The sequence below is a fragment of the Schistocerca nitens genome, chromosome 5 (genome assembly GCF_023898315.1).
Source record: "Schistocerca nitens isolate TAMUIC-IGC-003100 chromosome 5, iqSchNite1.1, whole genome shotgun sequence".
In the NCBI taxonomy this organism is placed as follows: domain Eukaryota; kingdom Metazoa; phylum Arthropoda; class Insecta; order Orthoptera; family Acrididae; genus Schistocerca; species Schistocerca nitens.
The window spans coordinates 291,988,344-292,004,320 of NC_064618.1; the positions used below are offsets into that span (position 1 = coordinate 291,988,344).

General features: G+C 44.8%; 1 protein-coding gene across 1 annotated transcript in view; it reads right to left on the bottom strand.

Moving 5' to 3' along the window:
• The window catches only part of LOC126260407 (FMRFamide receptor-like), a 119,907-nt gene that overhangs the window by 24,270 nt on the left and 79,660 nt on the right, over positions 1–15,977 (bottom strand). The window contains exon 3 of the mRNA XM_049957734.1: positions 4,406–4,591. Coding sequence (XP_049813691.1) covers positions 4,406–4,591 — 186 coding nt within the window. The remainder of the gene's footprint in view (positions 1–4,405; positions 4,592–15,977) is intronic.

Here is a 15,977-nt window from a genome sequence, read left to right on the forward strand (position 1 = left end):
GACCAACGACGACTGAGATTCGTTCAAGGTGTAACCCTTTTGTAAATTGCTGCAGATTTGAAACTGGGCCATCAATAAGTGTCAGCGTGCAAACCATTGAACGAAGCATCATCGTCGGTATGGGCTTTCGGAGCTGAAAGCCCACTCGTGTACCCTTGATGACTGCACGACAGAAAGCTTTACGCCTCGTCTGGGCCTGTCAACACCGACATTGGACTGTTGAGTCCACCTGCTCGGGCGAGTCTTGTTTCAAACTGTACCGAGCGGATGGACGTGTGCGGGTATGGAGACAACCTCATGAATCCACTGGCCCTGCATGTCATCAGGAGACTGTTCAAGCTGGTGAAGGCTCTGTAATTGTGTGTGGCGTGTGCAGTTGGAGTGATATGCGTCTCCTCATACGCCTAGATACCACTCTGACTGGTGACATGTACGTAAGCCTTCCGTCTGGTCATCTGCATCCATCTGTGTTCATTGTGCATTGGGTTGGGTTGGGTTGTTTGGGGAAGGAGACCAGACAGCGAGGTCATCGGTCTCATCGGATTAAGGAAGGATGGGGAAGGAAGTCGGCCGTGCCCTTTCAGAGGAACCATCCCGGCATTTGCCTGGAGTGATTTAGGGAAATCACGGAAAACCTAAATCAGGATGGCCGGACGCGGGATTGAACCGTCGTCCTCCCGAATGCGAGTCCAGTGTCTAACCACTGCGCCACCTCGCTCGGTTCCATTGTGCATTCCGACGGACTTGGGCAGCTCCAGCAGGACAAGGCGACATCCCACCCGTCCAGAATTGCTACAGAGTGGCTCCAGGAACGCTCTTCTGAGTTTAAACACTTCCGCTGGTCACCAAACTCCCTAGACATATACATTATAGGGCATATCTGGGATGACTTGCAACGTGTTGTTCAGAAGAGATCTCCATTCCCACCTCCATTGTACTGTTAGGATTTATGGACAGCCCTGCAGGTATCATAGTGTCAGTTCCTTCCAGTACTACTCGAGACATCAGTCGAGTCCAAGCCACGTCGTGTTGCGGCATTTCTGCGTGTTCGCGGGGCCCTATACGATATTGGGAAGATGTACCTGTTTCTTTGGCTCTTCAGTGTATGTTGGTGCTTTGTTGTTGCATGGCTCTGCCTACTCACCAGGGATTGTTACGGCGTTGTCCTCCTTCAAATGCAGAAAGCGAATTACCGCAAGATACTTCGACTTATCAGGGGGTTGCGCCATTCCGTCTTGGACCCTCTAGCGCCGTGCGGCCGTGCTGTGGTTCTGGGATTCCATTGCAGGTCGGGACTGCAGAGATGAATCTCACTGCTTTTACAATTCTCTCTCTCAAATTTTCCTCTGCCTTTCACGTATTCTGCGCTACGGTGGTATCCACGGGATATCCGTCTTAGGTAAGCTGGATTCATCTATCGATTGGACATGACCATACCATATTAACTGTTTCCGTTCAATGTCAGCTGTTATCACTCTTCTACACCCATTCGTAATCGAATCTTTTCGTTAGGCATTTTATACCTTTTAGGTATTCCCGACGACCATGAGGACACATCGAATTTGGTGACCTCCAACCTCCTCTTTTATTCTCCGTAGCTCTCCACGTCTCTGCCTCATACAACAAGGAACTTTTAATCAGAGTTTCACAGGTAATGTACTATTTCCGTTTCTTTCCTGCTTCATTGTTCCGAAGGATTCCGTTTAAACAAGAGGTCAGCCTTCTAGCTTGCGTTATTCCTTTTGTAATCTCTTCGCCTCTGGCATCAAATTCTAGAGTTAGATGACGATCATGTTGGGTTTAGGAAAGGTAAACGTACCAGAGAGGCAGCTCTGATGTGAGTGGTAAGGAACAAGACTGAAGAAAATTCAGGACGCGTTCATAGAATTGGTTGTCCTAGAAAATGAGTTCGACAATCTAAAATACCGCAAGATATCCGAAATCCTGAAAAAAATTGGGGAAGCTATAGGGATAGACGGATAACATAGAATATGTACAAGAACCATGAGTGCACGGATTATAAAGGGCGATGTAGTCTTTCGCTCCTACACTTCAATCTATACATCGAAGAAGAAATGATGGAAGTAAAAGAAAGGTTCAAGAGTGGGATTAAAATTCAGGATGAAAGGATATCAATGATAAGATTGGCTGAGAACTTTTCTATCCTCGTGAAAGTGAGGAAGAATTACAGGATCTCCTGTATGGAATGAACAGTATAATGAGTACAGAATATGGATTGAGAGTAAATCGAAGAAAGGAAAAAGTAATGAGAAGTAGCAGAAATGAGATCAACGAGAAACTTAACATCAAGTTTGTTGATCACGAGGTAGATGAAGTTAAGGAATTCTGCTACGTAGCAAGCAAAAGAACCCATGACGGACAGTGCAAGTAGAACATTAAAAGCAGACTAGCAACGGCAAAAAGGGCATTCCTGGCCATGAGAAGTCTGCTAGTATCAAACATAGGCCTTAATTTGAGAAATAAGTTCCTGAGAATGTACGTTTGAAGCACAGCATTGTATAGTAGTGGGAAAACAAGAACAAAGAGGATCGTAACATTCGAAATACGGTGCTACAGGAGAATGTTGAAAATTAGGTGGACTGATAAGGCAAGGTATAAGGAGGTTCTCCTCAGAATCGGTGAGGAAAGGAATGTATGGGGAACAGGGACAAAAAGAAGGGACAGGATGACCGGACATGTGTCATATCAGCGAGTTTCCTCTGCGGTACTAGATGGAGCCGTAGAGGGTGAAAACTGTAGGGGAAGACAGACATTGGAACACATCCAGCAAATAATCGAGAAAACAGATTGCATGTGCTAATCTGAGATGAAAAGGTTTGCACTGTGGCGCAGAAGATGAATTCGTTGCGGGCCACATCAAACCAGTCAGAAGACTGATGACTCAAAAAAGTTCAAATTCTACTCCTAGATATGTGGAACTAATGCAAGCTGCAAGTTCCTCTGTATCAAGTTGGATACAGGATAATTCTGCTCCTACTGGAAGATATTTTGTTTTCTGGTTGTTAAGTTCTAAGCCACATCATTCATACGTGTCCTATAGTTTTCGTTGACAATCACGAGTTGATCGTCCATAAATTACAGTGTTCACAAGCAGGTTTCACCCATTCTTCTTCATTTCCTTTTCCACTGATTTAGAACTTTAGCTACACAAATTTTAAACAAAGTAGATTGCACACAACTGCCTTGATACAAACCATTCAAGAGTATCTGTTACCAATTTATGTTTTTGATATTAAACCATTACACAAATTTAGGACAGCCACTATTAAAATGTAATTGATGTTTGAGTCCTGAAATACCCTCCAGAGACTTTGTATATGTACAGCTTACGATATTTCTAGCTGATAATTGAAACTTCATAATTAATCCTTGTAGTTTCCGATGTTGGCTGCGGCAAGCTGCACACAAGAAACTGTGGTCGATGAATGTATGGTGTGGGATTCTGGAGGACAGAATTATAGGCGCCTATTTCATCGAAGGAAATCTTAATGGTAGGAAGTACACCACATTCCTGCAAGAAACATTAGACAACTTTGCAGAGACAATTCCCATATCCATGGATTTGACGCGGAGGAGATGTGTCGTGGCCGGCTCGTTCGACAGACTTGGCGGCTCTGGATTTTTTCTTGTGGGGATTCGTAAAAGAGATTGTTTATAAAGATGTTCCAACTACACCTGAAGATATTCGAGAGAGAATTGTCAGAGCATGTGCTTATATAAGTGCTGATGTGACAAGAAACACTGTTCAATCCATGATAAGAAGATTGTTCAAATGTGTGTGAAATCCTATGGGACTTAACTGCTAAGGTTATCAGTCCCTAAGCTTACACACTACTTAACCTAAATTATCCTAAGGACAAACACACACACATGCCCGAGGGAGGACTCGAACCTCCGCCGGGACCAGCCGCACAGTAAGAAGACTGGAGCACTGCATTGATACCGATGGTCATCACCTCGAACACCTTCTGTAAATGGACGTTCATGCAACCTTTCTGACCTTCGTTGATCTTCAAAGACCTTACTGTTACACATCACTGGATTCGTCTCGATAGCCACTATCAGAAAGTAAGTATCAAACTATAGCATCCCATTAAAAAAAAAAAAAGTTGACCTTCATATCTCTGATGCGATCCCACCTAGCAACAAAAAACCAACGTCATATTAACGTCCCAGTTGTCCCATGTGCAACTTTTGTGCCACAAACTTCTCAGCTCCTATCATACTTTCGGAATTATTCTTGGTGACAATAGTAAGTGACTCACCCTGTATACATTCTATGCTAGACACACAAAGCAAACAATAAGTCATACAGTGATTCTATTGCTACGCGCAGCTGACGCACAGCCGCCCTCATTAAGGTCGCGTACTGTTGCGCAGTTACCTGCGTCATCCGGTTGCGCTGGCGGCGGCTGCGGTGCACGGCCATGACGAGGAACGAGTTGAAGATGGCGAGCAGTACCACGGGCAGCAGCACGAACATGACGGACGAGAACCAGTAGAACACCGAGTGGTACGTGGGGTGCTTGCCGAAATCCGACGACACCATGTCCATGAGCCCATCTTCTGTCTGTGGAAACAAAGGAACGTGAACAGTCGGTGCATTAACAAGAAAGCTCGATACAATGGCTATTCAAGCGATGCAGACGCATCCTTGAGCGTGCATCTACCGCGTGACAACGTACACAATCTGAGGAAAAGTATCTGGGCACCTGTTAGTGGACATTAATAAGGAGTGTGCCTTTATGAAGGCTTGAACACTGCTGAGGACACTTTCAATGAGGTGTCTGAATGTCTGTGGAGGAATGGCAGCCCATTCATTCTCAAGAGACGAAACTGGAGAAGGTAGTGATTTTGAACATTGGTGTCTGGAGCGAAGTCGACGTTCTAACCCATCAAGCAGGTGTTCCATTGGGTTCAAGTTGGGACACTGGGCAGGCCAGTCCAATTTAGGAATGCTGTTCTCCACAAACCTCTGCCTCACAGATGCTGCTTCATGACAGGGCGCATTGCCATGCTGGTACAATCATGGCCTCCAAACTAAACCACACTGTAAAACATATCTCTATCCTTCCACATTTAGCATTTTCTAAAATGCAATAAGGGGACCACACCATAAACACAAAAACGTCCCCATACAATATCACCATTTCCTCCATACTTCACTGTAGCTACTACACGTTATGGCAAGTAACGTTCTCCAGGCACTCGCCAAACCCAAACCCCTCCATTGGATTGCCAAACGATATAACGTGGTTCATCACTGCAAATCACTCGTTCCCAGTCATCCACTGCCAATGGCGTCGCTCTATACCACATCAAGTGTCGTGCAGCATTGACAACATAAGTGTGTGGCTTTTGAGGACCGTTGTACCCCATTCACTTTAACCCCTGACGCATAGTCATTGTGCTCGCTAGACTGCTATTCGTACTTTGGAACTCACGAGTAATTCCTTCCGCTAATTTCGATTGACTTTTTAAAGCCACCCTCTGCAGTGGTCAAAGGTCCCTGTTTGCAGTAGATGCCGTCTGCCCGGGCTTGGTTTGGCTGTGGTTTTTTCTTCGTGTTTCGACTTCATAGTCACGGCACCAGTACTCGAGATGGCAGCTTCAGAAGGACTGATTCATTACTCAGGTCTCATCCAGTGACTAGCCCATTTCAAAGTCACTGAGCTCTCCTGACTGATCCATTCTGCTATTACTGCTTCTCTGCTGAGAAAACAATACCCTATTCCCTTCTACTGTATTACTGAGTCCTCATCTCGTGACGTCTAGTGGTCAGTTCCGCATTATATATTGGTGTCCGGATACTTTTGATCGGTTAATGTATCTTCATCTGCTGATGTACACTACTGGCCATTAAAATTGCTACACCACGAAGATAACGTGCTACAGACGCAAAATTTAACCGACAGGAAGAAGATGATGTGATATGCAAATGATTAGCTTTTCAGAACATTCACACAAGGTTGGCGCTGCTGGCGACACCTACAACGTGCTGACATGAGGAAAGTTTCCAACCGATTTCTCATACACAAACAGCAGTTGACCGGCGTTGCCTGGTGAAACGTTGTCGTGATGCCTCGTGTAAGGAGGAGAAATGCGTACCATCACGTTTCCGACTTTCATAAAGGTCGGATTGTAACCTATCGACAATGTGGTTTATCGTATAGCGACATTGCTGCTCGCGTTGGTCGAGATCCTATGACTGTTAGCGGAATATGGAATCGGTGGGTTCAGGAGGGTAATACGGAACGCCGTGCTGGATCTCAATGGCCTCGTATCACTAGCAGTCGAGATGACAGGCATCTTATCTGCATGACTGTAACGGATCGTGCAGCCACGTCTCGATCTCTGAGCCACCAGATGGGGACGTTTGCAAGACAACAACCATCTGCACGAACAGTTCGACGTCGTTTGCAGCAACATGGACTATCAGCTCGGAGACCGTGGCTGCGGTTACCCTTGACGCTGCATCACAGACAGGAGCCCCTGCGATGGTGTACTCAACGACGAATCTGGGTGTACGAATGGCAAAACGTGATTTTTTCAGATGAATCCAGGTTCTGTTTACAGAATCATGATGGTCGCATCCGTGTTTGGCGACATCGCAGTGAACGCACATTGGAAGCGTGTATTCGCCATCGCCATACTGGCGTATCAGCCGGCGTGATGGTATGGGGTGCCATTGGTTACACGTCTCGGTCACCTCTTGTTCGAATTGACGGCACTTTGAACAGTGGACGTTACATTTCAGATGTGTTACGACCCATGGCTCTACCCTTCATTAGATCCCTGCGAAAAGACCGAGCGAGGTGGCGCAGTGGTTAGACACTGGACTCGCATTCGGGAGGACGACGGTTCAATCCCGCGTCCGGCCATCCTGATTTAGGTTTTCCGTGATTTCCCTAAATCACACCAGGCAAATGCCGGGATGGTTCCTCTGAAAGGGCACGGCCGACTTCCTTCCCCATCCTTCCCTAATCCGATGAGACCGATGACTACGCTGTCTGGTCTCCTTCCCCAAAACAACCAACCAACCAACCCTGCGAAAACCTTCAATTCAGCAGGATAATGCACGACTGCATGTTGCAGGTCCTGTACGGGCCTTTCTGGATACAGAAAATGTTCGACTGCTGCCCTGGCGAGCACATTCTCCAAATCTCTCACCAATTGAAAACGTCTGGTCAATGGTGGTCGAGCAACTGGCTCGCCACAATACGCCAGTCACTACTCTTGATGAACTGTGGTATCGTGTTGAAGCTGCATGGGCAGCTAGCTGTACCTGTACACACCATCCAAGCTATGTTTGACTCAATGCCCAGGCGTATCAAGGCCGTTATTACGACCAGAGGTGGTTGTTCTGGGTATTGATTTCTCAGGATCTATGCACCCAAATTGCGTGAAAATGTAATCACATGTTAGTTCTAGTATAATATATTTGTCCAATGAATACCCGTGTATCATCTGCATTTCTTTTTGGTGTAGCAATTTTAATGGCCAGTAGTGTATCTTATCTACGTTCTTCTACTGATCTCCTGGTGCTCCACCAGTTGATGGTGGCACTCAACCCAAATTTAGCTGAAAAATGACCTTGAAAAGTTCTTTTATTTGCTGTCGAAATGACTGACATACGGTTCCCAAGCGCCTAATTACGCATCAATATCGACTAAATGTAAGGTACCTTCTTTGCTTGCGCCTATACTAGATCACTAAAAGCAGAAGATTCCAACTGTGTCCACACAGATTTAACAGAGTAAAGTGGATCTTATTGATGGTGGTGATCCGTTCATTGTATAAGAACCCTATTGGATGAGAACGCTATTGAAGCTGGTGTAAGGTGGTTATATTACTGTGGGTTCTGCCATCACAATAATAAACGACAAGTACCTAACTCAAGTCACATGCAATCATTACATATCATTCCACTGCTCGACTGCTACTCGTGAAGTGAGGTATGTTCATGTTATGAGGAAAATATGTTAAACTTCCTGGCAGATTAAAACTGTGTGCCGGACCGAGACTCGAACTCGGGACCTTTGCCTTTCGCGGGCAAGTGCTCTACCAACTGAGTTAACCCAAGCACGACTCACGCACCGTCCTCACAGCTTTACTTCTGCCAGTACCTCGTCGCCTACCTTCCAAACTTTACAGAAGCGCTCCTGCGAAGGTTCAGGAAAATATGTATTTTAAACACGACCTTCCCAAAGAGTTTCCCATCCGTCAAAGGTATGGGGACTTTCCCCTATCTATCTCTCCTCTCCTTTTCTTTGTCACTAGAGCTTACTGTCCCAGCAATATCTGCATATTGGAGGAATGACAAACGGAAGAGTGAAGTGATTGGCTTTAGCATTTCTGAAGGAACTATAGCTGTTTTTTTATTAGTTTTTTATTTTTTATAAGAACGAGGGTTTAATGTCCCATTGACGATGAGGTCATAGAGATGAAGCACAGCTTGAGATTGGGGAGGGGTGGGAAGGGAAATAGGCTGTGTCGCTTGCAAAAGAACCATCCCGGATTCATCTTAAATGATTTAGCGGAACCAGGACTAACATAAATCTGAATGGTGGGGTAAGGAATTGAACCGCTGTCCCCCAAATGCAAATCCATTGCTTTATCACTGTGCCACCTCATTCGCTTCTTCGTATTAACCAGAAGTAATTTAGAAAACCCCCAGAAATACCCTTTAAAAAGGCGAAATGTGAATTTGAACTGCAACCCTTTAAAGCTACACCTCATTTGGCTTGCTAATTGTATTCCATTGCCATGTTTACTACACAATCTCCATTAGTAGACATCTTCTGTTAAGAGATTCCTTCAGTCCCATTCAACCCGCTGTCGAGTACAGACCTACTTCCTTGTGTGCACCGCGGCATTCGAAGAGTGTGAATAACAGCTTCACGTGACCTATTTACTTCTATCGTAAGCGTCATAAGTAAATAACTAAACAGTGTTGATAGGTGGAATGGAAAACCAAGATTCAGCATTAGCTGAGAAACGACATGAACATGGACACAGGTGAACCATCTGACACTGGTCAGGTGGTAGTGTTACATTATCATTTTTACGGAAACAGTCCCGCAACATATGTAAAATCGTAACGTAAAGTTCCTTCGATCGGAATAATTAATTAATACCGAGAGATTTGATACATAAATGTACTAATGATAAAGCTTACTTTACTGTTTGTTAACTTTCTATTCGAATTTGCATGCCTTATTTAAATAAGAGGACGTTGAAAACAGATTGGGATGAGGCGACAGAGTCGTGGAATCACTTAGGCCAACACCGCTGGAGAATATCTCGGAAGAGAGTACCAGGAGGTGTACGGTTAATGACGACGGACAATCTTTTGTAGTGCCATTGCAGACAAACACAGATAAGATCCCCTATGGCGTAAGGTCTCCAGATGTGACCGCTTTTACAACCTAGAAGTGGAATGAAAAGGAACGCCATTTTTATCGAAGTCCTAGAAGGCAGAATTGTGTACAAAACGTAGAAAGTTGTGTTTTCCGCGTAAAGTGCCAGATAGTATAGACGTTACTCGAAAATTGAAAGGAGACCTGCAGTTTTGGGATGTCCTGAAGGTATGAGATGCTGCTGGACGTTGGCTTTACAAAAACAAATGTTTCTCCAAAATGAGAACTGCTGGGATTGGCTAATACGAATAAACTACGAGGTTACACAGAGAAACTCGACTGTGCCAATGAGGACCTACCTCAATGCCCACAGAGAGAGATGGAAAGAGACTGGGATGCCATTTTTCGGTATTAAATGGTAGTACGTGCATTACCAGCTACAGAATAGCCCAGGGAAGGGGAGAAGAGTTTTTTTTAGGAACATTTTTACCTGACGGCGCCCGGAAGGTTTGTCCCAGCCAATCCGAAGAGAGCAAAGAGCGTAAATGCAGAAATATGAGTTTTCCTTTTAGTGAACACTCAATACAAAATTACTTGTTTGGAGAGAGCGTTTAAAACTACTTCTTACTGGTTCTTCGGTGAGAGTCTTCACTGCCAGGGTCCACTGTCAGAGCTGGTGCGCCGAGATTCTACAGCTACTTAAGCCTTTACCTATAGTTTCCTATGGTGAGATTGACCATGACCACGACAGAAAGCGTAGAGACATTAAAAACGTTTTATGTAATTTCAAGCTTCACTTCGAAGACTTGCATTCAGAATGAATGACCAGCTCGCTTTCAGCTCTGACCACAGGTTCAACGTTTTCCCTTGTTTAGTACTATTTGCCTTTTCTACTAACATCATAACAATCAAATTACACCTTCAAAATTGTCATTGTTTCATTTACGTGGTTATTGAATCTTGCCCCATACCATTTTATCATCTGTGCCAAGGTTTTACTATAATAATTTTATCATTGCTTGTCTAATGTTTTCTTTAGTGGAATAAACTGAATTAATTGTGATTCTTGTTTTATTTAGTAAAAGTTTAAATCTTAGTTCATTATTCTGGAAGGTGATTAATGAATGAATGTCAGACACAGGGCCCAATTCTCACACCTCCAAGCCGGCCGAAGTGGCCGTGCGGTTCTAGGCGCTGCAGTCTGGAACCGCGATTTCGCTACGGTCGCAGGTTCGAATCCTTCCTCGGGCATGGATGTGTGTGATGTCCTTAGGTTAGTTGGTTTTAACTAGTTCTAAGTTCTAGGGGACTAACGACCTCAGAGGTTGAGTCCCATAGTGCTCAGAGCCATTTGAACCATTTGAACCACACCTCCAACTTTGAATCACGCGACCGTAACCTAGCAGTAAAGGCTACTAATAGTAGAATAACAATAAGATCACGGAGGTACCTAACAAAGATTACATACATCCTGTGGCATTTTTGACCAATGCCGCTGCAAATCAGCGGTAAAGAGCATCTTCTTAAAGGACAGGAGACGGCATAATAGGAACCAAGGCAAGAATCCACTGAATACTGCGTCGCACAGGAGGCAAGAACCTAGATATTGTGTTTGTAGGAATCTGTAATTCTAACATTGGCACACTTCATCCTATGACCCCTCGGCAAGCCGCTGTACTGTGGAAGTGCTCTTATGAAGGAGGATATAATCAGTGCATGAAGAAGTAGAGTTAGAATGGAAATGCGTTTGGGGTCAGCTGCAAATATTTAGGGAACCGTAGCTTTCCCTGATAATTACACGGATAATTACATGCACAGTCCCATGACTATAAAGCAAAGAGTCTTAGGAATGTTGACGTCTCACTGAGCGATGAATACATCAGGTAGAAAATAAATTGTTAAAATAAAATCTCAAATATTAACAGTAACCAAAGAAAGTTAACATGAAGGGTCAGAACAGATTTCCCGACAGCCAGTTTGTGATTTAACTTTCAGATAACAAAGGTTTCCATAATTTGTCTATTTGTATAGGATAAAATGGCGGTGGACCTTATGTTCTCCCCCAGATTTAGTGCTTCAGTTGTTTACTATTTAATCATAAAATTTCACTCTCTGGTGACCAGCCCAAAATCCTCTAACTGTTCAGGCCTGTAACTCTGCAGCCAGTGTAAGTCACTGGACGACAGGACGAATTGTGTTGTCTACTTTGTCAAGGAAAGGATTTATGAATGGACAGAAAATGCTCCAAACGTCAAATTTTCGTTGAAATAGGGCGAGAGCGTGTTTGCCAGGGACTTACTTGCCAGCCACCTCTCGGCAGATCGTTCATACTCTAGCGAACTGATGATGTTGTCACCAGCTGGTGGTACTGCAACGCAGGACTCATCTACGAGACGTGCACCTCTTGTTGGAACTAATCAAAGGAAGGATCAGAACAGCCACACAACAGCTGAACACCAAATATGTAATGTACCACGGCCAAAGGTGCACTACACGCTTCTAAAAAAGTTTTGCATCACCCCGTTTCCCAGAACTCCTGAAGATAGACGTTGACTGTGGATGTTGTATCACAGAGACAGTCCCTTGACTCTTCAGAGATGTCACTAAACCCGCCCAAAGGTGTAAACTACCATGCATGAGCAGCGCCTATTAGACGAAGGGGGTCCGACAGCTGATCAGTTCCAGTCATTCCACCAGGAATGAGGTACACGGCTCGTATTGTCTGTTGTTCAACCATGTCTAGAGGGTCAATACCGCAGTTCGATCGCTTCCGCATTGTTACTTTGTGTCAGGAAGGGTTCTCAACAAGGGAAGTGTCCAGGCGTCTCGGAGTGAACCAAAGCGATGTTATTCGGACATGGAGAAGATGGCATGCCTCGATCAGGCCGCCCAAGGGCTAATACTCCAGCGGATGGCCGCTACCTTCAGATTATGGCTCGGGGGGAGCCCTGACAGCATCGACACTATGTTGAATAATGCTTTTCATGCAGCCACAGGACGTCGTATTACGACTCAAACTGTGCGCGATAGGCAGCATGATGCGCAACTTCACTCCCGACGTCCATGGCGAGATCCATCTTTGTAACCACGACAACATGCAGCACGGTGCAGATGGGCCCAACAACATGCCGAATGGACCGCTCTGGATTGGCTGCACGTTCTCTTCGCCGATGAGTATCGCATATGCCTTCAACCAGACAATCATCGGAGACGTGTTTGGAGGCAATCTGGTCAGTCTGAACGCCTTAGACACACTGTCCAGCGAGTGCAGCAAGGTGGAGGTTCCCTGCTGTTTTGGGTTAGCATTACGTGGGGCCGACGTACGCCGCTGGTGGCCAGGGAAGGCGCCGTTACGGTAGGTGAATGCCATCCTCCGACAGATAGTGCAACCATATCGGCAGCATATTGGCATTCATCTTCATGGACGACAATTCGCGCCCACATCGTGCACATCTTGTGAATGACTTCCATCAGGACAACAACATCGCTCGACTAAAGTGGCCAGCATGTTCTCCAGACATGAACCCTAACGAACATGCCAGGGATAGATTGAAAAGGGCTTTTGACGGACGACGTGACTCACCACCAAGCCGAATCACCGTTGAGGGACAATCTGCGCCAACAGTGTGGATAGTATGCCACGACGAATACAGGCATGCATCAATGCAAGAGGACGTGCTAGTGGGTATTAGAGGTACCGGTGTGTACAGCAGTCTGGACCACCACCTGTGAAGGTCTCGCTGTATGGTGGTACAACATGCAATGTGTGGTTTTCATGAGCAATAAAAAGGGCCGAAATGATGTTTATGTCGATCTCTATTCCAATTTTCTGTTCAGGTTCTGGAACTCTCGGAACCGAGGTGATGTAAAACTTTTTTTACGTGTGTATAATCGGGCATAAGTCAACTGATTTCTTCCAAGTCACACAACTCCCTTGCCTTTACTTAGGTCCCTAGCTTAAATACTACTACAGTAAGCAACCCATATTCATCGATGACAGCATAATTTCCACAAACCGCAAGTGGTACGCCAGGAGTAACAGCTCGATTACTGAGAAACAAATAAATGTCATTATAGGTTTCGTGGAACAAACAAGAGTAGGAGCATCAGTCTCTCTGTAGCGTATCAGGTATTTGCTTGGTAACATACTGAATCATCACACCGGTTATCAGTGTCATTCAAAAGGTCGCTGGATTGCGCATTTAAAACAAGGAAAATTTGAAAACAACGAAACATCATAAGTACTTTTCTCAACAACTACAATGACTAGTTACGCTCTTCAATCGAATACCCGTTCTATTCTGCGTAATCCAGAGGCTTTTCAGAATGAACTTTCCCAGTAAAGTTATTTTGCAGTTGCTCTGAGTGAGACATGGTTAAAACCCAAAGGCAACACCCACTTCCGAAGTTACGCGCTAACACGCCAGGATCGAGAAGTCGGCAAGGTGCTGTAACTTTTTAATGAGCTCTCCGATTCCTTTCCAGCGACATCATATAAATATCCTTTCGACGGAAATTTAGGCGACAGCCGTTAAGGTAGCGACTCCAACTACAGAATTCTGCATCGCTTCGATGTGCAAGCCTCCTCGCTGTAGAGTCCATAGCAGTACTTGGGACAACATATTTAAGCAGCCTCCATCACCATATATAATCTGCGGAGACTTTAACTCTTACAATCAAGCTTGAGGCTAAATCGTTGCGAATGCAAATTGAATGACTTTGTTGCAGCCTATCGACAACAACAGCGTAATTATTCTAAATGATATATCGCCTACAAGGACTCAACACCATATCGAAACATATCAGCTGTTGACATCACACTTTGTCCTGATGCCTCCAGTTTTTTCCGACAAATGATGCATCAAAACGGACTCACTAGTGCGTGACCACTTGAGGTAATGATCACGACTCATACAAACTGCACTCGAATACTTATCCCTTCTACTTCCTGGAACAGTGAACAAGCTGCTGGCCACAAAACGCATCGATACTACTGATTTTCAATACATTCACACAGACTTGAATCTTGTACAGTTTGTATCCACATGTGCTTTAATGGATAATTCCCTGCAAGTAATTGACTGAGATGCACTTCGTCTGCCACAACATAATGCGAACCAAGTGTTCAGCGGTTCTTTTCGTTGAGAAACGTTGTTAACAGTAATCGGCAAAGTCAGATACGTCGTATCTGGGTTCCACCCTGGCTTGAAGTGCCTTCAGATGTGTAGTTGCTAAATAATTTGATAATTACAGTATATTAAATTGCACTTGAGTGCGGTATTTGCATATTAAATAGAAGTATTAGGAGCTCTAGTTACGAAAATGTAAGGAGATTAGGCATAAGCATTTATTTTTGGGAACAAAAGTGTTTTGGATCAAGGTTATGCAGTGGACTATGATGAGAGAGCTGAGTACATTTTATTTACTGAATGGGCCGTTGTCGGAGAAGCCGGCAGGGCACTGGGATCGGCTGGCCATCTCTCCCGGCAGCGGTCATGGAGTTGATGTGGTAGACCTCTCTCCCTGCGCGTGGTCAAACACCCGATTAGCGAACTTATATTCTTCTTCTGTCCAGTCAAATTATTAGCTGATCCATTGAAGAGGACGTGGGATTGCGGCTGGTCATAAACGTGTATAAAGGAGGAATATTAACAGCTGCAATTTTTACAAAGTATATTAAGTATGCGACCAGTTTCGGCACTATATTAGTGTCATCAGCAGCCCATATGCAAACTGAACAGCTGTTGTTAGATGGATGGTGCGCACACATAGTGTACGAGCCGTTCTAGGCGCTTCAGCCTGGAACCGCGCGACCGCTACGGTCGCAGGTTCGAATCCTGCCTCGGCATGGGTGTGTGTGATGTCCTTAGGTAAATTAGGTTTAAGTAGTTCTAAGTTCTAGGCGACTTATGACTTCAGATGTCGAGTCAAATAGTGCTCAGACCCGCACATAGTGTAAATAGAGACCAGTGAATATCATGGTACCTGTCCTAACGCGTCGACGATGGCGTACGAACCTGAAGATGACACTAATGTAGTGTCGAAACTGGTCACGTAATTATTATGTTTTATGAAAGTAAGGCTTTTGGTATTCCATATTTCTACAAAAAAAATCAAGTTATTGTTCAATATTCTTGTGAAATATTTCGTACTGCTCACAAATCTCACGATAGGTAAGGAAGACCACACGCAGGCTTTATTGTAGCTGGTATTCCTTCGCTGGGCAAGCTAAATATCGCCATTTAAGAATGGATTTCCTGTGTCCTGTCGACTCTTCCATTTTTACCTTCTCCACTGCACCCGCTAAAGTCTGATTTCAGCCCACTTTGATGATGTGTGTCTAGATCGCCGATCGTCTCCACACTTGTAGCAGCAGAGAGATTAGTAGCAAGCGTTACTTCGCTTGGCAAACAGCATATACCTCTTCTTATCTTCAGTTTGACAATGTGTCTTAGTCGGAAACTACTCCCATACTCCTCACAGTAGATGGATCGCTCGCAGGGTGCCAAGAACTTTTACTTCATGATGTGCAGTGGTGGCTGGAGCGTATCTGGGCATCCGGCGTTTGACCGTACATGGTCGGCCCCTGAAAAGTGC